The sequence below is a fragment of the Dermacentor variabilis genome, chromosome 8, assembly GCF_050947875.1.
Source record: "Dermacentor variabilis isolate Ectoservices chromosome 8, ASM5094787v1, whole genome shotgun sequence".
Taxonomy (NCBI): Eukaryota; Metazoa; Arthropoda; class Arachnida; order Ixodida; family Ixodidae; genus Dermacentor; species Dermacentor variabilis.
The window spans coordinates 120,650,726-120,674,464 of record NC_134575.1 but is presented as its reverse complement, the minus strand read 5'-3'; the positions used below and the strand labels follow the sequence as shown (position 1 = coordinate 120,674,464).

The following is a 23,739-nucleotide window of genomic DNA, read 5'->3' as shown; positions in this document are numbered from 1 at the left end:
GAATTATTCAAGGCAACATCTGGTTCTTTGTGTAATGTGTTGCTTCAATAGACGAATTAAAGCTTAGAGAAATAATAAAACGCGCAAACCGTATGTCTGCGTGTTTTTGTTTTACTTCGCGCCACAGCAAGAGACATGTACTTTCGTTTTGTCTGCTTGTTCGCATGTTGTGTGGCCACGCGCGCAGACACTGAAACTATGTGATTTTCTACCATGTTCCAGCGTGGGATCATGCTCTGTGATCCACTTGTGTCTGCCTCGGTATTCGTGTAGCATTGACTCACAACACTAGTCAGGTGTCCTCATGCACAGCGTGCAAAATTGTGCACTGCGCGAAACGAGACAATCGCAACAGCTCACACATGATGCTGTCATTGGAAGTGGCGCCATGCTGCAAAAAAGTGAGGAGGAAAAAAAAAATGAACGCGGGGCCCATGACGTATGCATCATACGATCCTCGAGGTCCGGTATGGGAGAATACAGGGAAGGAATTTCACTTGCGAAGGCTAGACGAGGCCAGTGGAGAGAGTTTCTCGATTGGCAGTGTGGCTCGCCTCCTGAAATCATGGGTTTGTGGCACTGAAATATTTATATCGGCTATTAATGAGCCGATTTGAAAATTTTTTGCAGCAGAATGTTCCTTAAAGGACATGTAACAACTTTCAGCATATAACCGAAGTTTGCTGTGTGGCCTGGTGAGGAGCCCTTTAAAATAAGAAACCTGGAGGTTATGCACCGCCAAAGGGGCAGAGTTTAGATAAGTCCATGTACTGTCCATTCCAGGCACCGACAGAATAAAACTTTAAAGGCAAGACTTTTCGGCTACCATATGGAAGCCTTGTACATAATGTGGCTTCCGTATGAACAAGGCTTCTGTATGGAATCTGAAATGTCTTTCTTTGTCATGTTTCATCCTGACCAGATGAGCTTCTGTTGAGGAGGAGGAGGAGGAAGTAAACTTTATTGCCCTAGAAAGAGTAATTCAGCGGTCGGGCCGGATGTCTTCATCTTCTATTGGTCGATGCCGATCTCCGGCCTGCATGGTTGGCGCCCCTATTCCAGGGCACCACTGAGCGTGGCTGCTCGTCGGGCATGATCCACCAGCCTCCTTTGGAGGCTAGGGTCGCCGCTGGAGAGCACGCTCTCCCACTGCTCTGCACTCGGATTTTCTATTTTGTGGAATGCCTTATTCGTATTAGGTCTCGTGGCAGCATGCATTTGTCAAACAATTTATTGTTAAATATCTGTTGTTTAACGTGCTTAATTAACTTTTTGTGTTTTGCATTCTTTTATAGGCATGCAGCTCGATTTGATTGTGGCTGTACGTACACATTGACTGTCTCACTCCTCAACGAAAAAAGGAAAGTGCTGCACGAGTTCACTACTGGCCCTATTGTCACTGAACAGTGGCTTGGCCGTGAATGGAGTCAGGCAAGTGCTTGGCATTCTGAAATGTCTCGGAACAGAAAAGCTTACTTCACAAAGAGGACCTCTTCTTGTGTGAAACAGCTTTCAGTATCCCATTGATTGGGCTACAGTGCAACTTTACCACCACTTTAAGTTTATAGAACTCATTCAGAACCTTTCATTGACTTTTTCAGTAATTACTTTGCAAGAGTGTCAGTCTGGCTTTCAACTAACAAATCCGTTGCCCCCATGTGCTGCCATGTATCCTCAGGCTCCAATATGTCAAGAGCAGATGACACAGAAAAACCTTACCTGAATTTTCGGGTGCATACTTTATTCACATGAAGACATAAAATTTATCTCAAGTTTACTATTCATGTTCTTAAATAATTATGAGTGAAATTGAGTGGCTCTCACCACTCTCTGTGTCTAAGTTACCTTTAAAGGGTTCCTGAAACAATTTTGACGATTTTGTACAGACATACTGAGTCGTTAGAGTAGGTCCTTCTGCTCATTGACACATTTAAGCGCTCCACATGAAGCATGTCATTTATTATACTGTTTCAAAAACCTGCGTTGCTACCAATCGCAGCTCCCCTGAGTTTTCAGCCGCCCCATTCCAACTGACGTGTTTGACCCAAGTGAGATCAGTTGGGTGAGGGATCGAATTGGCTACCCAGGTCACATCATTGATAGCTTTTCTAGCCTTATGGTGGACAAATTAGTTTAAATAAAAAGATAAGTAACAGAAAGAATGCGCAACGGCAGTTTATCGCTACATACACTCAAGCACTTCCGGCACACAATAAGTGTCTATTTGTGTTACAACATTCTCCATGTTGACATGAGCTGCGTGGTCGATGTTGATCTCGAGCTTTCTTTTCACGAGCACGATAGATCGGCCATGTTACGTTGTGGGCTGCAAATCTAGCAATTGGGGACATGCCAAGCTAGAACATCCTCTCCCTCCGCAAGGCAACATGCAAGCGGAATAAGTGCAGTGCATCGGGCTGTTGTGGTATTACTACCACAACAGCCAAATGTAGTATACAACTCTATTGTGATATTGCTACCACGATAGAGTTTTACGTGTCTGGTATTCGGGTAAATGCTAGTGCAAATGGACTGGGCGCTTCATGGGATGAACGGAGGTGCACACGTGAATGGCCTGCATGGAGCGGCCACCTGGTGGCACAGAGCTCAACCAAACACAGAGATATAACAGTAACCAAGTGTATTCTACTTAGCTGCTAGTGTAAATTTTTGTCAGGAGTATAACCATAAACACGTCTTTTTAAGTGTTTAAAATATATTACACTTGCTTACAGCAGTAGGTGGTGTCCAAATCTACGTCCCATAGGGTGGCGCCCTCTTGATTTAAAAAGCGAATATTAAAGGCTATGCTTTCGCTATTTGAACGTGCCATAAGCGATTTCGGGAGTTGGAAACATGTCAGAAAGGTGGCCTTTCGCACACCACCTATATTATCTCTCTGTTTGGCTGGTTAAGCTCTGCGCCACCAGGTGGCTGGGCCATGTAGGCCGATCAGGCTGCTCATGTACCATATTTACTTGCATAATGATCACACTTTCTTGTTGAAAAAAATTGACGCAAATTCAGTGGTCCGATCATTATGCTGGTTAAATTTCCAGCGAAAAAATATATATTTTTTTCATCCCGCGTTTGCCAGGTCAACAAGCAGCATAGAGTTTCTACAATAATTATTGTATGAAACTCTATGACAAGCAGGCGGCTGCCGAATATGGTGGCCGGCGGAGCAAGCCGAACGTGCTGAATGCGATTTTTGTTCTTATGAGTACATTATGCGCATTGAAACAGTTTCTTCTGTATCAGTTATAAATAATATCGTTAATATTGGCAAGTCTGCGGCAATAGCGTAGCCATGTCCACTTTGAGGGGACAGAAACAGAGATGGGTGCGCATAGCTGCCAGTGACATAGAAACACATGGCGGGCATGCTGTGGAAACTGCGGCATTTATCTTCACTACTATCCTAATACAGGACGTTTCCGCTAAGGGTGGGCAAATATCTTAGCTGTGTTACAAGTGTCAGCGTATGAATAGGGGCTAATGAGGCTCTGAAACTCGCATGGCTGCATCCCATGAGGTGCACCATTCGCAGTTGTCATCTCTGCAATACCAACTGGCTTTACAGACGCATGGTGCTTTGCAATTTAAGTCAAATGACTTGGACATAGAAAACATGCACTTACATTGGCGCTCTTTTATGCTAGGCACCTATTTCAGGTTGACATAACAAGCCTGCAAGTTTTACCTTTGGATAGCAAATGGTGTGAAACTAGCTTCTGGGGCTCTCCCTGCACGTACTAGTAGTTCTAGAGCAAGCCAGAAAGAAAAGAAGAAATAACAATGTGGTTAATAAATATTTTTTAGGCCTGTGTTGAAAATGCAAATATACTTGTGAAGCCGGTTAGGAAAAAAAAGTGCTTCTAAAAGCTTGAGTATGTACTCGTGTGGTGCACTACTCTTGTTCTGCGTGTTTGACACAGTGCCTGGGTGTTTTCAAAACACACTGCACACGAAATGTGTTCCTGTACCAAAAATATTCTTAATGTTAATTCGTTAATTCAAAGTGCAAAATGAAACTTGCAGAAGAATTTAAAACATTATACTTGGTATGCTACTTTCATTAATTTTTTTAATGATATTGTAGACTTTAGTCAACGGAGGTTTATAAAAATTAGCTACTTATTAAGGGGCGAACTTGTGCCCAGAGCTAAAGGTGATCACTCTGTCGCCTGCGCAGCTAAGGCAGACGAAGAACATCCTCTGCCACGAGCCACTGGCCTCGAACACCGTTTGCGGCCTCTCTTGATGAAACCACGTGCGGTCGTGTCCCATTTGTGGGACAGCAGCTCGGTGGGAGCTCGTGAACACGCAGGCTGGCAGGCAGGCACACTCCGCGTGTCGTGGTGGACACTGGTGGCGTTTCGCTTCGTTGCAACGTTTGCAGTGTCCAAAGTGATCTGTGCAGTACTTGAATGCAGGCTACGTGGCAATACTGAAGAAGCAAGGAATGTGCCAGAGATGTTGTTTCATGGACAGATTTGGCTTATGAAAGGGATGTACCGCATTGAGTGACTAATGTGAAAATTTTGAATGACACAGACATTATCAGTTTGTAGTCTCTACACATATTGAATAATTTTAATTGAAGCTCATGCAAACAGAAATGTGCATGGCTCATCACCTTGTTAAGATTAGATGTATAATGTTGATTACGCCCCACACTTTATTTTAACACACTGTATTGCCATAAAGGTTCCCGCAGGCTGTAACAGGTACCGTTACTATAAGAAACATTGTTGAAAGCTTTGCATTTTTTTTTCAACTTCGATTTATAACCAGTCGCAGGGATCCTTCTCTTGGCTTATTTATTTACTTTGTTTATTTGCAGGTCACACATGTGTTTCGTGACTACCCGTCAGGGGTGCGTTTTGTTAAGTTCCAGCACTATGGTTGTGACACTCAATTTTGGGCAGGCAACTATGGATCCAAGATGGCAGGAGGTGTGGTTCGTGTTCGTGGAAACAAGCAGGAGCCTGTAGCCGCTGAAATCACCACTGCGTAATCTTTCCTGGTTCTCCCGCCTGAAGCTGCTTGCAAGTACCCGCTCATGTATGTGCATCTGATGTTTTGTGTGGGAGTACTGCTCCATTAGTGATATTCTCTTATGTACAGATTTATACAAGTAATGAACCTGGCTTAAACGCACTTGATTGATAATATCAGACTTGATTAGTTTATTGTTCTAGTTTATAATTTGCATGAACCTTTTGAATATGTCCCTTGCACCATTGTGGAATTTATGACCATGTTATTTAAATAAGATTTGTGAGTTCGATTGAACCTCTTGCTTATAGCAACAAATAATGGGGCTTCTATGGCGAAAAGCAAATGAAAAAAAAGAAGTTATTCATAAAGTGTATTAATCAAAACTTAGCTTGCAGAAGCTGCATTATTGAACAACACTTCTGAAATATCAATGCAGCCTCTCTTAATTGCAGGAGGTAGCTTCGTAAGCCAGAAAATATTAAAATATGGAAGAAAAGTGGCGCTATCATCGTGAAGCTCTCGCATGATGTAATCAATTGCAGCAATGTCTACTTGTGTGCTTTTTCGTAGAGAAAGACCATATTTCATTTCATAGAAGGCAAGGACCCCACATAAATTTTTTGAGAACATTTCCTGCTCCAAAACAGTCAGAACGCGAGAAAATAATGGGGAATTCATGATGTCCAACTGATGTAGCGACAATGAAGTTTTATTTATATTTTATTCATTTATTTATTTACAATACTGCACGCCAGATTGGCCCAAGCAGGGGGGGCATGAAAACACAAATCATCATAGCATGTACATGTAAAAAAAGAAAAAAAAATTACATTGCATGTGACAAACAGCAGAATAAACAATTAAAAGACTACAGAGCAGAAATGAAAAGTAATGAATATTGAAATTCGCCATAAGAAAGTTGTTTCCTTTCTAGTGCAGAAACAAAGTTTGAAGGGCCTGTTCCACGTCAGGAAAGCGAAAAACCGATTCAGGAAATGCGTTCCAATCAGCTACTGTTTGAGAGAAGAAACTGTGCTTAAATGAGTTTGTTTTAGCAAAAATAGGCTGTAATGAATGTTCCCTATTATGGCGGGTCCTTCGAGTAGTGGAGTGCCTGAGGAATGAAGGGCGAGCAATGCTAAGCTTTCCTGCCAAAATTTTATGAAGGAAAGAAATGTGTTTCAGTTTTTTACGTGTAATAAGCAACAGGATATTATTGTCCTTCATATGCTGTGTTGGGGAGTCTGACCCTCTGTATTTATGAAAAATGAAACTTACTGCCTTTCTCTGAACAAGCTCTAATTGATAGATGTCTTCCTTGTGCGGGTCCCAAATTACAGAGGAGTATTCAAGTTTGGACCTAATGAAAGTTTTATAAGCGAAGAGCTTAATATGGCTAGGAGTATGCTTAATTTTCGTCTTGGGAAACAGAGCTTCGAGAATGCAGTTGAACAGATCTCAGAGATATGAGTGCCCCAGGTTAATCGGTTGTGAAAAGTTATTCCTAGATACTTATATTGTGAGACCTCAATAATGTGACCGTTGTGGAGGCAATACTGGTAACAGCTAACATTTCTTCTTCGCATAACTCGGAGAAGCACACTCTTATCAATGTTTAAACCCATATTCCATTCTTCACACCAGTGACATATCTTGAGCAAAGATTTTTTGAAGCTGTTGATGGTCTGCTATTTATGCTATTTCTTTATATGCAACACAGTCATCTGCGAACAATCTTATTTACACTGACTGTGGAATGACATTTATTAAATCATTTATATATATATTAAAGACAGCAAAGGCCCTAACACACTACCTTGAGGAACACCGGAAGTAACTGCAAGCGATTCAGAAAGGGTGCCATTCACATCAACAGACTGCGTTCTACCACTTAAGTATGCTCTGACTCATTCTACAAGATACAGCGGAAGACCAATGAACCACAATTTATAAAGAAGCTTTGAATGGGGTACCTTGTCAAAAGCTTTCGCCATATCCAGAAAAAGAACATCGATCTGTCCCGAGTTACCCAGTACGCTGAGAAAGTTATGAACCGTCATAACTAGTTGAGTAGTGGTTGACATGCCCTTCCTGAATTCATGCTGAAAAGGTGATAGGATGTTCTTTTCCTTAAAAGAGTCATTTATAAAGGGGGCCATGCTGGTGCTCTAGGAGTTTACAGGATGTAGAAATAATTGATACCGGCCAGTAATTAGTCACGAGTAACTGATCCCCTTTTTTATGGATTGGTACAACACAAGCCTTCCTCCAATCCTTAGGCAACTCACCAGTTTGTAGATATAAAGTGAAAATTTTAGCAAGATGCTCTGAGATCTGGTCCGCATAACGCTTTAAAAAAGCACTTGGAATGCCATCAAGACCATGACCTTTCTGAATATTTATTTTATGAAGCAAAGACAAAACCCCTTCTGTGGTAATGACAGGAACCTCGCTAGGATCGATGGATCGTTTCGGTGCATCAAATACCATGTCTGAAAGGCCCCCCCCAAAGACAGTTTGAAAGTATCCATTAAAGAGCTGAGCTACTTCCTTCTCATCGGTAACAAGGTTCCCATCATCACTTTTAATTTCTCTTATGACCTCATTTTGATGACCAAGGTAACTGTTTTTGATGACCAAGGGATCTGTTTTTATGAATGAAGAAAGAGTAACCTTAAAATAGTGGGAGTTCGAAATGGGCAGTTTCTGTGCTAATTCTTGTTTTAAATTCTGCAAATGCTGAGAAGATATAGAATGATGTCGCCTAAGACGTTGAAATCTCCGCTTCAAATGAATAATATCGCGACTCATCCAAGGGTTTCGACACTTATTTCTCATTCTTCGTCGAGGTACAAAATTTGTGATAGAAAATAAGGTGCCTTCCTTGAGGCGTTCCCATAAGCTGTGTACATCACCCTCATCAGTACGCAGCCATACATCATCCAAACAATCAATAATAGAAGCGTTGCCAGCACGGTCAAAATCATGGACGTAGGCAACAAAGAAATTTCGAGCACTCTCAAAGCGACCAGTAGGACAAGAAAAAAAAAAAGCAAATGTTGATCAGAAACACGAGGCTCAACTCTGAGTTCACCATTAGAGAACAATTCACTGACAAAGAACAAATCTAAGAGCATTTTTATGGGTACAGTCACGCACAATTTAGTTAAGGTGTAAAGCTAACATGGGGTCCACAATTCAAACGCCAGAAGCACAGCTCTCGTGAGCTAAACTCCTCCAGTCCAAGCCTGGTAGATTGAAATCTCCCGTCATAATAACATTGTTTTCAAGCTTGGTTAAGAAGTGATAATATAAGTTTTCAAGAAATGTTAATTGAGAATCAGGATCACGATAAACTGCGCATAATAAGAAGGTCAAGCCCCAACATGACACATTTAAAAACAGGCTTTCGTGATCTGGAATTTAGTCAAGGACAGTGACCTGGACAAAGGACTTCACAATAACTGCAACACCCCCGCCCCTTGAACCACTATCCCTTGTAAAAACATGATAGCCAGGGGAAATAATTTCATCATTACTTATTTGATCATGTAACCATGTTTCTGAAAGAACAAGAATGTGCGGTTCATAGAAAACGAGTAGTAGTTCAAGGGTGTTAGTTTTATTCTTAATACTTCTGGCATTTAGAGCCAACAGCCGTAGTTCTTGTGCTTGGTCCTGCAACCGCTATCTTTCAAAACTGTCACCTCTGCTGATAGGTGCTGGCGCCCGTGTACTCAATACATCATCCCGCATGTAGTAGGTGTTATCAATTCGCAGTTTGTTATGAATGAGGGAAACCTGCTTGCCACTATCGCTTTCATCATGTTTTTGCTCAGAATTCATAAAAGGGAGGTGTGTCCCTCATTTTCTCCAGTAATTATAAACATTTTCCCACCAAATTAATCAAAAGAAGGTTTTTAAAGAATTTTTTATACCAGTCTAAACTGATTTAGCATATTTTTTAAGTTTCACATGTTGACAAAGCCTGTGGACAACCCTGTAGACAAACATTTTACTATTTTTATGTATATATATTTAGTGTGGAGGCTCTGTAGAAACATGCAGGAAAAGAGTATAGTGCATTCAATATCCAGAGAATCTTGTCTTTGATTACATATTCACTCTGGCATAATTGAAGCCTATATAGAGATGCAGATGAAGTAGCATGCTTATATAAAGTTTAGTTAATGTGGGTCTAATGAATTCGTAACAAAAATGTTTAAGTTTTTGCTTTGGACGATTACCTTTTTTGTTTGTAAAATATTCAACCTGTAGTAGGTTTGCTGCAATAGAGTTTGGCTGTGCATACTTTACACATGTAAACCCCATGAATGGAAGAATATGGATTACAGTTGGCATGAGAAAGCTGAATTACTCGCAGCCTAAGGCAATAATTAAGAAGTATAGCCTGAAATTCGCAACACCACAGTGCACTCATTACATTATGTGCTTGGGTCTCCATAAATTTCAGATTTTTCTTTTTTGCAACAACTACAGTTTACATACTTCTTTGTTTATGTTGGGACATAGTGCTGCCTTTAATTGCATATTTTTCAGTCTGGAATAGTAGGTAGCTTCTGGTGCAATGAGCAACATTTTATTTCATCCTGTTGCAAAATTTCGCTGGTGGGGCCAGAGGCCACAGGCAGCACTTAAGATGAGCTTGATAGAGAGTGACTGACGAGAAGGAGAGGTGCTTTAGGGAGCACGGCTGAGTGCCTTGGCGACATAAATAGGAATAAAAGAGGGCATTCACAAGGCCCATGGCTGCCAGCAGCAGGTAGAGGTATGCATAGTGTGTTTGGGAGAGGGCAGTTTCATGCAATTCCTGTCTGGCTATGCAGTGGACCATGGAAGAGTTTCAATATTTATGTTTCATCATTTTGTGAGTGCCATTCCTATTGTCTGTTTCTTATTGGCCATCATAAATGATGATTCCCTCCAGAGATTTCTGTCAATGCCTTCAATGTGTCTTTACAGCTGTAGACAGATATTCTTGAAACCCATCTTTTCACTGCACTTTTAGAAACTAGCTTGGAAGAACTTCTTGTTGGGCGAGTTGGTGCATATTAGCAAACAATATTTTAAATGTGCAAACAAAAGACCACAGAGAGAGAGCATACAAGGACAGGCGCAGACTTGCAACTAACCTTTATTCCACATATAAGTACATCCCAGAAATATACCACTGCACGTGCGCAGATAAAGCATAACCACCCAAAAAATTTCTATTCAAGCAACACACAACCTAACTACGTTCATCAATAAACCTCATCTCATTGTTGTACAGATAAACTGAGGTGTCACCGACACCATCATCTCCCTTCTTTCTTATATGATACACCTCGCGTAACTCTCATGCCCGGCTATCTCCGCACTGGCACAATATCTGAACTTCTTTCAAGATCGGCTTACCCGGGCAACGAGTAGGAAGGTGCCCGCTCACTTTATTCCTAATTGACACTTCATGCTGACGCATGTGTATGCGTAAACTAGAAACTTGTTTGAGAGAAAAGGATTCTTGCACACATTTGCAATATAACAGAAGGAAGCGCTCACAGTGAGTCACACTTGTAAAACTAATGTATGATGTGCTGTGCATGAGGTAAGGTCAACTTCTTAATAACTGTGCCTTTATTTATATTTTAATGACACTTTAGTGAAAGAAATGTTAGATTTTGTGCACATTACATGCTATGAGCTTGTGTACCTCTGTTTTAGTGCAGGACGTTTTCATCTGGTGCACAAGTTTGGGAAAATCCTCAAATAGCTTGCACATTCTTGATAAGGGCAACCATGGCAGTATTCTTGATGGACACGCATAAAGCACACTCCAGCAAGTGTAATTCTGCCATGTGAAATGTGAAAGGCTGGACAGCTAGGTAAATGCTACCCTGTGTTGTTTGTAACAGTACCCTTGCAATGCTGGTGTGATTTCTTTCTGTAATAGATGTCATGCGTTTGTGAAATATAAATTCTCTGGCTGAAATGCAAAACCACACCTGTGTCTTAGTGCCAATTTTCAACATATTTTACATTAGCACATGTTTTCAGGGGGTTGCCACAATGTAACATTGGAGTGGCTTGTTATTTTGAGAACGGCCATTTTGGCAAAGAAGCATGCACCATGACTATTAAAAGTTGACCTTTCTGTCTTTATCATTTAGAGCCTGCTTAAAGCTCATATTTTCTAGTAGTTGCATCGGTTGATGAGATGGACCCATCTTTTTGCACTACTTTCTCTCCATTATCTTCTAGCACACTCTGCAGTGTCCAGCACAACAGTGCGGATGTGCATTATGCATTCACTTTCTGAATTTATGGCAGTGAAGTGAAACATCCATTTGCAGCATGCACTTGTAACGACATGATTTTGGGCTTCTTTCTTGACATATGGAGGCGCTCTGCTTTGAAATCGATGTTGTGCACAGTCCTTATATCCATTTCTGTGGAGTGCATTCAGGTCTTGCAGTATTCATGCAACATACCATAGTCATGGTGGTCCAATCAAATGTAATCTAACAATATGGGATTGATGCAGATATTTGAACTGAGTTTGTGGTCCATGCTAAGGCTATGGAAATGTGATTCCTTCCAAAACCCTCGTGCACGTTTCACAATAAAAAGATCTTTGAGAATGAGTGTTACTAGGCCCTTTGTGTAACAAATTTGTATATTCTTGCTATAACCATGAAGATATTGCTCAAGTGTCAACACCTTGAAGCAAAACATACACCTAGCCACCTGAACTTACAACAGGTGGGAAGCCTTAGCTTGCTGAGCGGGCTTCAGCACTCCCCGCTCCCAGCTTTTCCGACCGGAGCGCTGCCTATGAACAAAGGCGCATATCCTTCGAGCGCCTGCCTCAGGTGATGAGTCCAGGATGGTACACGCCTTCAGGGAGACCAAGGGCCTGCTCAAGGTAATAATTGTATTATTATGCACCAAGCATGGGAAACTTAACAGAGAATAATGGAACCTTAGCCCCTCCCCTCTGCCCCCCAAAATGCAACCATCACCCACTTAATATACTTGTTTGTGATATTCCTTCTCCGGGACACTATACTGTTGCTAATTCTGTGGTACACTTTGTAGTAAATCTCTCCAGACTGGGCCAGATGCTTACTGCAGTCAGTCTGAACCTTGTACATTGGTATGCAGGACTACTATGAAACTAAATGAATAGTTTAATAGGCTCTGAATAGTGACAAAGTCTTTTTGTCTTCATCAATGTGAATCCTCTGCACAACATGCAATCTGGGAACACTGCGGCATGAGGGTTCCACTGAAAACTACTGTAGTGTGTTGTGATGGTGTTATCGGCGAATGCCTGCAACTAGAGATAGCTTGAATTTCAGCCTGTCAGTTCCTTCAGTTCACTGCATTTCTTGTATGTGATTCAAGTGCTGAGGCTTCCGCGCTATATGGAAGGCTGTTTTGCTGACCAGGGCCCATATTCTGTAGTGCTTCTGTTTCCGAAGAATTCGCTTTGTGAGCAGCAATTGGTCGCCACCTGGGTGGCGCCGTCGCCTCAAGGCACGCACGCATATTATGGTGATGTCACGCACTTGTCAATTATGTGAAAACCGAATTTGTCGTCTGCTGTGAAGCAAAGTGACGCAAGGTGCTTCGGTGTGATCCGAAGCGCCGTGTGCCATGTGCAGAGCCTGTGCATGCCTTGTGCACGGGCGAGATCGTTGTTCCAAGCAAAACAGCATCGATGGTGATCCCTGTGGCACCTGGGTTGGTGCTTTTAGCGAGCGTCCGTGAGAGACAATGATGACCTTGACATCAACAAAGCATGTTTGATATGGGAGACGAAGAATTCAGGAGGCGATTGAGGCTCTCAAAAGGAACAGTTCGCTGCCTGTGCGAGAAGCTTGAGGTTGGTTTGGGGCCGCAACGCATTAGCGGCATTGATACTGTGGCCAGAATGCTGTGCACGTTGCACTTTTCTGTGACTGGAAGTTTCCAACAGTGCGTGGCCAACAAGCAAACCTTCGCCCTGTTCCAGCCGTCAGTCAGCCTTTTTTTTTTTTGCTGAAGCCATAACAATTGTTGGCAAAGAAAAGGAGTGGGTGAAATTTCCAAAGATGACATACGAAAAGGTGGTGTTCAAGCAACGGTTCCTCGAAAGTGGCAAGCCAGCGCACAATGTCCCACCATGCGGCATAAATAGGTCAACTGCAGCAATCAAAATATGCTAAATCACTCAACACCTGTATGTCCCACACACGTTTCATAATGAAAAACATAAAACTCATCAATAACATGAATGTATTATTTTTTCTTTCCCAAGAAACATTCATAATTTGCTATATTTTCAGTTGATTTGTGACGTTCACATCCTGAAAATACTTGTGCGCCGATTGGCCTCTATGCTTCCCCTTGTTTTCATTATGTCAGCGGACCACCCAAACATGACGCCACCGTCAAACTGAATTCTTCTAAAACCAAAGCGTTGCAGAATATGGGCCTTGACGAAGAATAACAGCTCCATTGAGACTGCTGGTTTCATTGGTTATCTGTTTTACAAAACTACGTTACATTCCATTGTAACATAGTTTTATTGTAACAGGCTTTCCTTGTAGTTATGCTGTATATGGGTTTTTTCTCGGCACTGCAAAATATATATTTTTTTATTATTGGCTTCTCTGAACGTTCATGTTATAACATGAAGACGTCCACTATGGCTGCAAACAGCAGGAACTAACCTCTGGAAGAGAAAACGAGATTGCAACATGCTCCAAGGCCAACATTGTGAAGCACATACATTCTCAGGCAAAGCGAATGGGGACGTCAGAGACTGGTTGAGACACTACCAAAGGGTGAGCCACCACAATGAACGAAGCACGTCTGCGCAGCTCTCTAAGATCGTCTTTTCCTTGTCGGAACGGCCCTTATGTGGTTGAACAAGAACGAGGGCGTGCTCACAACTTGGTACAGCTTCATCAAAGAGATCAAGAAGTGCTTTTGTAATTCACTTTCGAAAAAGAAAAAGGCTGAGCAGACACATTCATTATGAGCGCAGTTACCAGGAGAGATGTGTACTACCTATATTGAGGAAATCCTGAAGCTTCGCGGAATTGTGAATGCAAAAGTGTTGGACGTGGACAAGGTTGGACACCTACTCAAGGGAATTTCCCAACATGTGTACTTATTTTTTTTTATCTCTAAGGAAAACCTCAATCCGACTGTCGTATGTTCAAGGCTCTTAAAACATACCACATTCTTCCAGTCTGGTCAGCTGGCCAACATGACTGCCATAGCAAGTGTGTACGTATCTGCCTCTAACAGCCTTACGGTTTTAGTACAGAGAGTTGTTAAAGGTGAACTTACTCATTTTCAAGGCACAGATGCCAACCGCGTGTACCACCAATGCTCTGTTGATGAGCGCTACATGGAGCCATCGGTGACCTCGTCACGACCTTTTGACATTGTCTGCCACACTTACAGCACCTATGGCCAGAATACCATAATCCAGCCAGAATCTACGAGGTTTGAATGTTGACGTGACAGGCAGCTTCGGTGTGCGTATCTTATCTACAGTGCACATTCGAGATCTGTGCCCAACTTCAATGACATTCGCAGCACACCTGGGTGCTACAGCTGCGGGCCTCAGGGACACATCGCCAGGTATTGCTGCCATTGCCCACAATGTGCTCCTTGAGATCCCGCATCTCCACCTCGCATGCAAGAAGCTGTATCCTGGCAACCATTTGTATCTTTTCACCAGCTACCTAGAGAAGACACGTACACACCAAGGAATGACTCCCCAGCCTGACTAACCTGCAGCCTGACTCCACTGCTGACTTGGACAAATCGATGACCATCTCCACGTCTCTGCTTGCCTACGCCAACCCCGCTGGAAAACGGGCTGGTGCGACCAATGGAGGTGAGGTTGCAGAATGGTCACTTTTTCAATTGCCTCCGCCTGTCGTCATGTTAAAGAACAAAGTGTGTGCTTGTGTCAATGGTGTAAATACTGTGGCTTTGGTAGATACTGGTGCTTCCTTGTCATTGATGTGTCTCTGTTTCAAGAACTGCCTAGGACTGAAAGTGACGTTTGCTTGGGAGGGAAATACCACATTTCACAGAGTTGGTGGTGGACTGTTCCGTCCTGTGGGAGTATATTCCATTGTGATAACCATTGGTGGAAAGGCATTTCAAACTCAACTTACCGTACTAGCACACATGCCGTAATTCTTTGTATTTAATTCTTACAGGAGTGTGGAGCAACATTAGGCTGCAGAGCTGATGAAATTTTATTCAGCAGCGATATCCAATCACCTGTTCACCTATGCTAAATATTGACACCTTGACAACATTCCATTAGAAGGTCTTGTGAGCTGATATACTTTTGCTTGCGCAGATGGCAATGTTCATCCCAGTGACCTTGTTGCACTTCCACGCTGGTTTCTGCCATGGAATAATTGAACCCGAATATGTCAACACTGTAAAGAAGAATGTACTTGTCCCTCAGTCACTTGTCGAAGTCGGAGATGGTTGTGCTCGCGCGTGGACTGTTAATATGTCTGAGCCAGTTATTTTACCTGACAGCATTTGTGCGGTTGGTACTTCTGCAGACGCAAGCTTACCACTCAGTGACCACTCTTCCAACTTCAGGAGCATGATTAACAAATTGCTCCCCTCTTCCCACCAACAAGTGCTCCAAGAGCTCCTTGCCTGCTATGCGTCGGTGTTTGACTTTGCACAAGAGCGTCTATCTCACTCCACTTCACCACTTCACTGCATTGTACGCCACCACATCAATACTGGAACAGCGCTGCCAATACAACAGAAGTTGTACCACGTTTCTCCTGCCGAGTGCAAAGTGAATGCTGAACAAGCTACAGACATGCTGCAGAAAGGAGTCATCCAGTAGTCTCTGGGCGGCTTCAGTTATATTGGTCATGAAGAAAGATGATTCATGACGATTCTGTGTTGACTACAGGTGCCTAAGTGCATTGATAAAGAAAGATGTGTATCTTCTCCCACATATAGATGACAGATGATGCCATTGACTGTTTACATTCTGCTTTGTACTTCTCCTCTGTTGACCTGCACTATGGCTACTGGCAGATACTGATACAACCGCCAGACAAGGAGGAGACTGCCTCCATAATGCCAGATGGACTCCAAGTTTAACATAATGCCTTTCGGTTTGTATAATGCTCTGGCAACATCTGAACGATTCTTGGACGCGATGGGAAATATGTATGTACTGTATTACCTGGACAACATTATTTACGGCAAGACATTTCATGAGCACAACCAACAACTCCAAGTTGTTCTTGACTGCAATTGACGAGCTGGACTGATTCTAAACTCCAAAAAGTGCCACTTTGGTGAGTGTCAAACATTTGTTTCTGGTTTCCTCGTTGACAAGGAAGGCATTCGCCCAGACCCCGAAAAGCTTGCAGCAATTCATGACGAACCAGCGGGAAATGGCAAAAGACCTCCACACCTTCCTGGGTCTATGTTTGTGCTTGTGCTGTTTCATCAAGGACTTTGAATACCTAGCTCAGCCGCTCATGTCACTCCTCCACAAGGACACACTATCCACATAGACTACTGAGTGTGAGTCTGCATTCTCCCAACTAAAATTTCTGCTCACCTCAGCTCCAATTTTGCATCACTTTGATCCTGAGGCCATAACGGAGCTTCACACCGATAGTAGTAATCTGGGTAATTGGAGCCATACTCGTACAGACACATGGCGTATGCCAGAAAGTCATCACCTATGCAAGCCGTACTCTTACCAAGGCTGAGCGGAATCATACTATAACCAAACTGAAATGCCTCGTGGTAATATTTTCCACCCACAAGTTTCGACCATACTTGTACGGCCGCCACTTCAGCATAGTGACAGACTACCATTCACTTTGCTGGTTGTTTGGACCATGCGACCCATCTAGCTGATTAGTTTAGTGGTCATTACGGCTTCAAGAATATGACTTTTCTTTCACATAGAAGAGTGGTCACTGTTATACCAATGCTGACTATTTATCTCGCTTTACATCAGCAAGTACGCAAGATATGGACAATAATCTAGATGAATTTCAGAAGCGTAGACTGTTGGGCCAGTTGGTGCATGATGTGCCGTTGATCATTAATACGGGTGGGAAGAAATGGTGTGGATAGGACCGACCCTCACTTACAACTGAAGTTTCATGAAAGATTTTCCAGGGGGTGGAGGGCCGCACATGCACAGTCAGAAGGCTGATACAAAGCTCATGCGTAATGACATGCAAAAAATTGTAGAAAATGCTAACACCCGAGGAGATACCTAATTTCTTTATCTATCAACTGACGGGACACTGACACATGTGGCAGATTGTGCGTATATCTGGCCAGCTTCAATAATTTATCTTGCCATTCTGTCATTAGACTTGTTTAAAATGGTTGCATTTCTAAACAGCAGAGTGCAACCAGAATCTTTTATGTACACAGGTAGGTGCATACCACCCGCGACAGCCTTTAAAGGTGCTGAGTGCTCCCCGAGTCGGTCGTTTATACATCGACCCGTTTGGCCAATGTAAACTTCACCGCAGCGGAGCGGAATCTGGTAAACGACCTTAGTGGGGCAAGTCACAAAGGGGTTTACATGTCTCTTCTTGCATGCATTTTTTTGCACTTTTTGCTCCGATTACGTATTGGAGAGCACAACCTCGCGAGCTTGCAGGGGGCTATGAAAGCTACATCCACCTCATGCTTGCGTCGTACTTTCTTCACGTTGTGCGATACTGCATGTATGTATGGCACCACCACAACCGTTTTTGGTTTCCACTTTTCCTGTGTGGTTGCGGCGGTTCCCATTTTGAGCTTTTTTTTAATCGAACCTCCCACGGCTACCAAAAGGCTGAAGGGAAAACCCGAGCTTTTGAGACGTGACACCTGCAAACTGAAGCTGTGCTTGACCTTGTGCATACAGGACTTTCTCAAAGCCAAATTCAGGCTCAATAAAACAATCCTTCGTTTGAAGAGCTTAGTGTGTGAGGAGTCATAAGGTAGTAGGCTTTTCTTGGAATGTGGTAAATATTCCCAGCAAACATGGTCGTTTCATTTAAAATACAAAGCGAGGTCTAAAAACTGCAACACGCCACTGGCAGGAAGTTCAAGGGTAAAAGACAAAGAACATGAAGTATTACTAAAAAGATCCAACATGCCATTGGCTGCCGATAGGGGCATTTGGTCACTTGGTACACTTAAAAAACACACGAAAGTCATCAACGTATTGATACACTTTTAAAACATGCCTTTCCACAAGTTCTGGTTGCAACTTACAGTCCAGTTTGGCCAAAAAGAAATCTTGCAAAGCACAGGTGCAACACAAAAGCCGATGCATATGCCCCTCTTTTACACATAGGTATTGTTGTCATAGCTTACAATCGTGGAGCACAATAACACTTCAACAACTCTAAAAAATTGTCCACATTCATTAATGAGGAGTTTTGAAAAGGCTCTACTCCATGAAAGTCAATTGCATCATGGACTGCTAAAAGCAACTCATCAGTTGTAAGTGAGTGTCGGTCCTATCCACACCATTTCTTCCTGCCCGTATTTCTGCTCAACCACACTATATTTAGATGAATGCCTCCTTGCCATCTCCGCAGAGTTTCCCGATGCCATCGCCTTCAAGCACGAGCAACAGCATGACCTATCTATTAGAACTATTCTTGACGACCCTAGGTGGTCAGCACAGGGCTTAACTTTTATTATTTTTGACAATTTATTGTATAAGAAGAATTATTCTGCTGAAGGCGCTTCACTTCTCCTTGTGGCACCCCAGACATTGAGGCCTACTATCCTTTGCGCCATGCACAATGACATCATGTCAGGCCACATCGGCTTTGCTTGGACAATGCACCGAATGCACCAGTGGTTTTATTGGCCCAAGCTCTGGAAGATGGCTTAAGTTGCCAGTAGTGCCATTTGACAGTGCCATAAGCAGCCATCGGCGCCTCCTGTGGGTACCTTGCAGCCAGTTAAGCCGCTGACCTCGCCCTTCGAATAAGTTGGTGTTGACTTACTAGGTCCCTTTCTCAAGTCTAGTACAGGGCGTCGCTGGAATATTGTGTGTGTAGACTATTTGAACTGCTATACTGAGACAGCGCTGCTTGCTTTGGCTACAGCAGCTGATGTTTAATCTTTCCTGCTGTACTCCGTTATCCTCTGTCACGATGCTCCACGCATTGTGATGAGTGATTGTAGATGGCAGTTTACGGCAGGCATTGTTGAAGAACTGCTACATCTTTGGTGTATCTGATTACTGCCACTCAACACCTTATCACCCGCAGACAAATGGCTTCACTGAGTGCACGAATGCTCTGACCAACATGTTTACCATGCATGTCTCCACAAACCACAAAAATTGGGATTCTAGTTTACCATTTGTCACGTACACTTACAATACTGCCAAGCACTAAGTCACAGGCTATGCACCTTTCTTTCTTCTCTATGCTTGCCACCCTTAAACCTTTATCGGTATCATCCTTCCCTGGTCCCACATAATAACTCTTCAATGGGCAGACTTTGTCGTGCCGAAGAAGTACTTTGACTGGCCCACCTCGGGACCCTCTCCTCTCAAGACCATGCTCGTCACATTTGCTCCTGGGAACTTTGTTTGACTTTGGGCACCTGCACGGAAAAAAGAGCTGTACACAAAATTTCTGTCAAGATACTTGGCCCATACATTGTACTGTCATGTGTCAGTGATGTGGCAAAAGTCTGCCACCTTGATTTAAAATGTATGTAGGAAGCAGCGTCAATACACATGTTCATAAGCAATGCACATTGACCCAACCAGGAGCCACCGTATCCCCGTTGGCTGTGCAGTTTTCCTTGCTTCTCAGTTGTGGAATACGTGTGAGACAATTTGAATGTTGCTCTGGCACATGTGGTAGGTCTTGTTCAATTTGGTTTTCTTGACACTTATTGAGAGCTTGGGCATACTATTGTGATTGTCTTACTAAATGTCTGTCTTCTTATTGTAAGAAACACATTTTTAAGTAGCACAAGTTATTCCCTTTACCGTGTGTCGCTCTAAAGGCCGAACCCCACAAGGAAGACGTTTTCAACAAATTTTTTTCGTCGATACCGGCCAGTGTTGGGCAGCTTTTATGCTTTTCTAGCCACTTCAGGCATCAGTGCTGTGATCTGGCATGGGCACTTTGGGGTTGCTTTTAGAGTTGCATTGTTCTTGATGCTGAACGGTGCCAACACCTAAAATTCATCGGAAACTTTTTCTTTGTGGTCGGACCTTAAGTAGCACATTGAGATTGATTCTGTACACAGAAAACCTTGAGAGGCATTTGAGGTGGGATAGCTACAGGATAAGAAACTGGCTCTCCATCACAGATGTGACTCCACATGCACGAGAATATGAAGGGTCAATGAGTCAACGTGAGCATTGCAATGTAGTCCACTGGCATTAACTATGAAATGAAGGCTTTTGTGAAAAGCAAGATACATTCTCGGTGTGCCCTAATGTTGATATGCATGTCCGCAAATGCCTGGGACTTTATAGAGGATTGAGAGTTGCAATCAATGGTTGGATGCATTCTTTCATGGGGCACACTACCTACTGTGTACCCTACTTTGTGGTGTTTGTGTGTCACCATGGTGTACTTGTCGCGAGTGCTACTTCTCCATGCTTGTGTGCGTGCTGTAAGGAGAAGGAGTAGCGCACATTTGTGGACCTGCATTCTTGACCTGTCTCAGCTTGACTCAGCCGACATGGAATCTAATAACCATCCTCGGTAAAAAAAACGTCATTACTGCTCATTTGCCTAAGCATCTGTAATCATGGATTGTTTATTTGCTCCAGTGGGCCTGTAAATCTATCGTACTGTTGCTTTAGGAGTTCATTTCAGCAGCTGATAAGATAGGAAATGTTAAAAGTGCTGATATGTCTCTAGAAGGAACTTTTACTAGAATAGTTTTTAAGTCTCTGTGTGCCTGACCACAGCACTCTTCTGGCTGCATACTGAAGCCCCCGCAAAGCTTTTGGCGCTCTGCACGTTAAGTAATTTTACTTTTCCAGACCTCTTCTTTTTTTTCTGCTATATCATTTCCATGACAGTGGGACAGTGCTGTTGTCCTTTAAAAAAGTAAGACGTTTTCCCTCACAATTTTCTGCATTAGCCAGACAGACCAGTCCAGCTTTGGAAGGTAATAAGCTACTACAGGAGGCCTGCCACAGGTCTTGCTGCGCGTTCTTGTCACTCACAGTGTGGTTTTAAATCTTTTCAACGAAGGTAGTGCATGCAGCTGTATATATGTAGCAGTTGACTTATTGAAGTGTAAAGGTATATCCAAGCCACTCTATAGAGCCTGCAATAAAAAAAATTCATGTGGCTTTGTAAAAGAAGCATTAGCCATGCAAATTTTTCAGTGTGCTAGGAACCTGTACCTGTTGTCTATCTGTGTCACAGAGATGTACTGAACCTCTTATTCAGTAAACATGTTGGCTTTGCAAAAAATGAAATAAAGCTGTTACTGCTTGCATTTGTTGTTTCCTTATGTGTTTATGCAACACTGTCATTTGAAAGGGCTCTAAGCCTGGTGCAATATTTTGAATGGACAAATGCAATGTGTAGAGCATGCACTGGTAACGATGCCTGGCTGTTGATGAAGTTCTCAAAATGACACTTTCACAAAAGCCTAATCGTTGTCACCTGTGAATGAAAGCCTAAAAGGCCGGCCGCAAGAATTTCCAAATGGCATTGAAGTTTCATAGCAACTTTGTAAAATAAAACTGGATTTAGGATTTTACCAGATATTCTTATGGTTGGACAAGTATCTACACTGGGTCTCCTCAGTGTCTATTTGCAGAGACGGAAGGAGGTGCTAGAGTAATCCTGAGACTATTGATACCCAAGGACATTCACGCCCAATATTTGGCCTGAGAACATGGATGTTGCACAAATCATTTTGCTACAGAGCCATCCACATGCTGTGCGATAAGATGGGGAACATTCAACCATATTGCGCCGCAGGTTTTTGGGACAAATGTCTCCGGTGTGGTGACACCCCATAAGCACTTACCGTTCTCCAGTTCTCAAATACATATGAGCCAAATTAACAAAGCCTTTAGTTTATCGTGCAATCCGTGATCCACACTGCCGCGAATATTGTATTGCCAAAAAAAAAAAGAGTTGTACAGGAAAGCTTGGTTGAGCAGCACCGATGGCATCGCCTTGATGCGGTGGTCTTGCGTATTTCGTAAACAGGATGTGACGAAAAGAGTGCTGCTATGATGACTGGTTAAAAATTATTTATTTATTTTATTAATACTGTAAGCCTTTACAGGCTCTTACAGGAGTGGGAACAACAAAGAAAAACAACAACGAAAAGTAGTTTGCCAGCAATAGAAAAAAAAAGATCCGAAAATAAGAAATGAAAGAAACGAAAGTCCTAAAACAGTACAGACTGTTCCTGTACTAAACAGTACAGGAAAGGGCGCGCATTATACACTGATTTGTGCGATTTAATGTTCGTGCAATATTTTGGGTACTACAAAAAAGCTATGACATTGTTTTACAACCATCTTAAGTATCGTAGAGCTATGGGCGACGAGTTGTAACCACAGGAACATGCAGGAAGGAAAAAAAAAAAAACTGAAGAGGCCCTACCCCCTCCGTCTGCTAGGAGAAAAGTGTAGAGGAAGTTTCATAGTATTTTATGCTGTTGTTGGGGCACAATAACGATTTTGTTTGGCGGTGTGCCATTCTATGGTGTGTGTGCTCATGCCTGTGTTGCCCTGTAGGTCTCGTAACATGGCAGAGGCTTCACGTGTGCAGGATAGCGTACGTTCATGTTTTGTTCCACTGCGATCTGGAAATATATTTCCCGTCTTCGGTGGATTCATGCTAAGGTGTCATCACAGACTGAAACCTCTGGGCATCAGAATATGTACGACAAATGCCTCACAGGTCAGCGCTATGTGCAGTAGTACTGCTTTTGACAGCGGACGATGCATTTGTGGCATGTAAACAGCCATGTAGGAGGATGGGAAAGAAGCGGCGGCTGTGTGTAATTAACTGTAGAAGACTTGACATTTGGGCAAGTTGGTACTGGTCGAACATCTTGAAAGGGCAGCGCAAGACGACAAAGACAGAAGGTAGGAAAGACACAGGACAGCGCTGACCTGTTTCTTTCCTGCCTTCTGTCTTTGTCGTCTTGCACCGCCCCTTCAAGGTGTGTAATTAAGGGACGAGCCCTCCTTACCGCAGATATCTGTGTACTCTAAGGGCTCGGGGAAGTGAAGGTTGGCGGAGAGGTACACGAGTTAACAATTCTGAACAGAAGAACGTATGTATGCCTGTGCGCACATCAAATGGCTGATGACGTAGGCTTGGTCAACGCGCTTCCTGTCTGGCAACGCACGGAAGATGGGCCTGACTGGCTGCCCAGGTGGTGCTGTGGAAACGCCGGTCATCAAAGCCCTCCATGGTGCGCATATAAGTTTCGGGTAGTACAAAACGCGATACCCTGCTGGTGAATCCGCATGGTGCCCCTGTATATCTGCTCGTCTCGGCTCCACTGAGGTGGGAATCTTGGAGAATTTTGTGCATGGGAGGTTTTGTAGCATGTCTTCTGTCGCTGAGGAAGCAAAGCGATATGCCAAATGCATGCACTGTCCACGAGAAGTCACAGACGCCGTTTCGGTGTGCTGCCGCTAATGCATGTGCTGCTCAAGTCGCGCGGTGCCAGGCTGCAACAGCAGGC

General features: G+C 43.1%; 1 protein-coding gene across 2 annotated transcripts in view; it reads left to right on the top strand.

The window, feature by feature from the left end:
• Positions 1–21,516, top strand: part of LOC142590559 (F-box only protein 6-like) — a 32,262-nt gene extending 10,746 nt beyond the window's left edge. The window contains exons 4-7 of one of the 2 annotated variants that reach the window (XR_012830182.1): positions 1,296–1,431; positions 4,847–5,067; positions 11,767–11,929; positions 19,540–21,516. Coding sequence is in view for 1 of the 2 variants with exons in the window: in XM_075702805.1 (XP_075558920.1) it covers positions 1,296–1,431; positions 4,847–5,020 (310 nt within the window). In the remaining variant the exon portion in view is untranslated. Of the gene's footprint in view, positions 1–1,295; positions 1,432–4,846; positions 11,743–11,766; positions 11,930–19,539 lie in introns of those variants that run through there. The other variant, XM_075702805.1, reaches the window with a different exon arrangement.
• Positions 21,517–23,739: the final 2,223 nt, after the last annotated feature.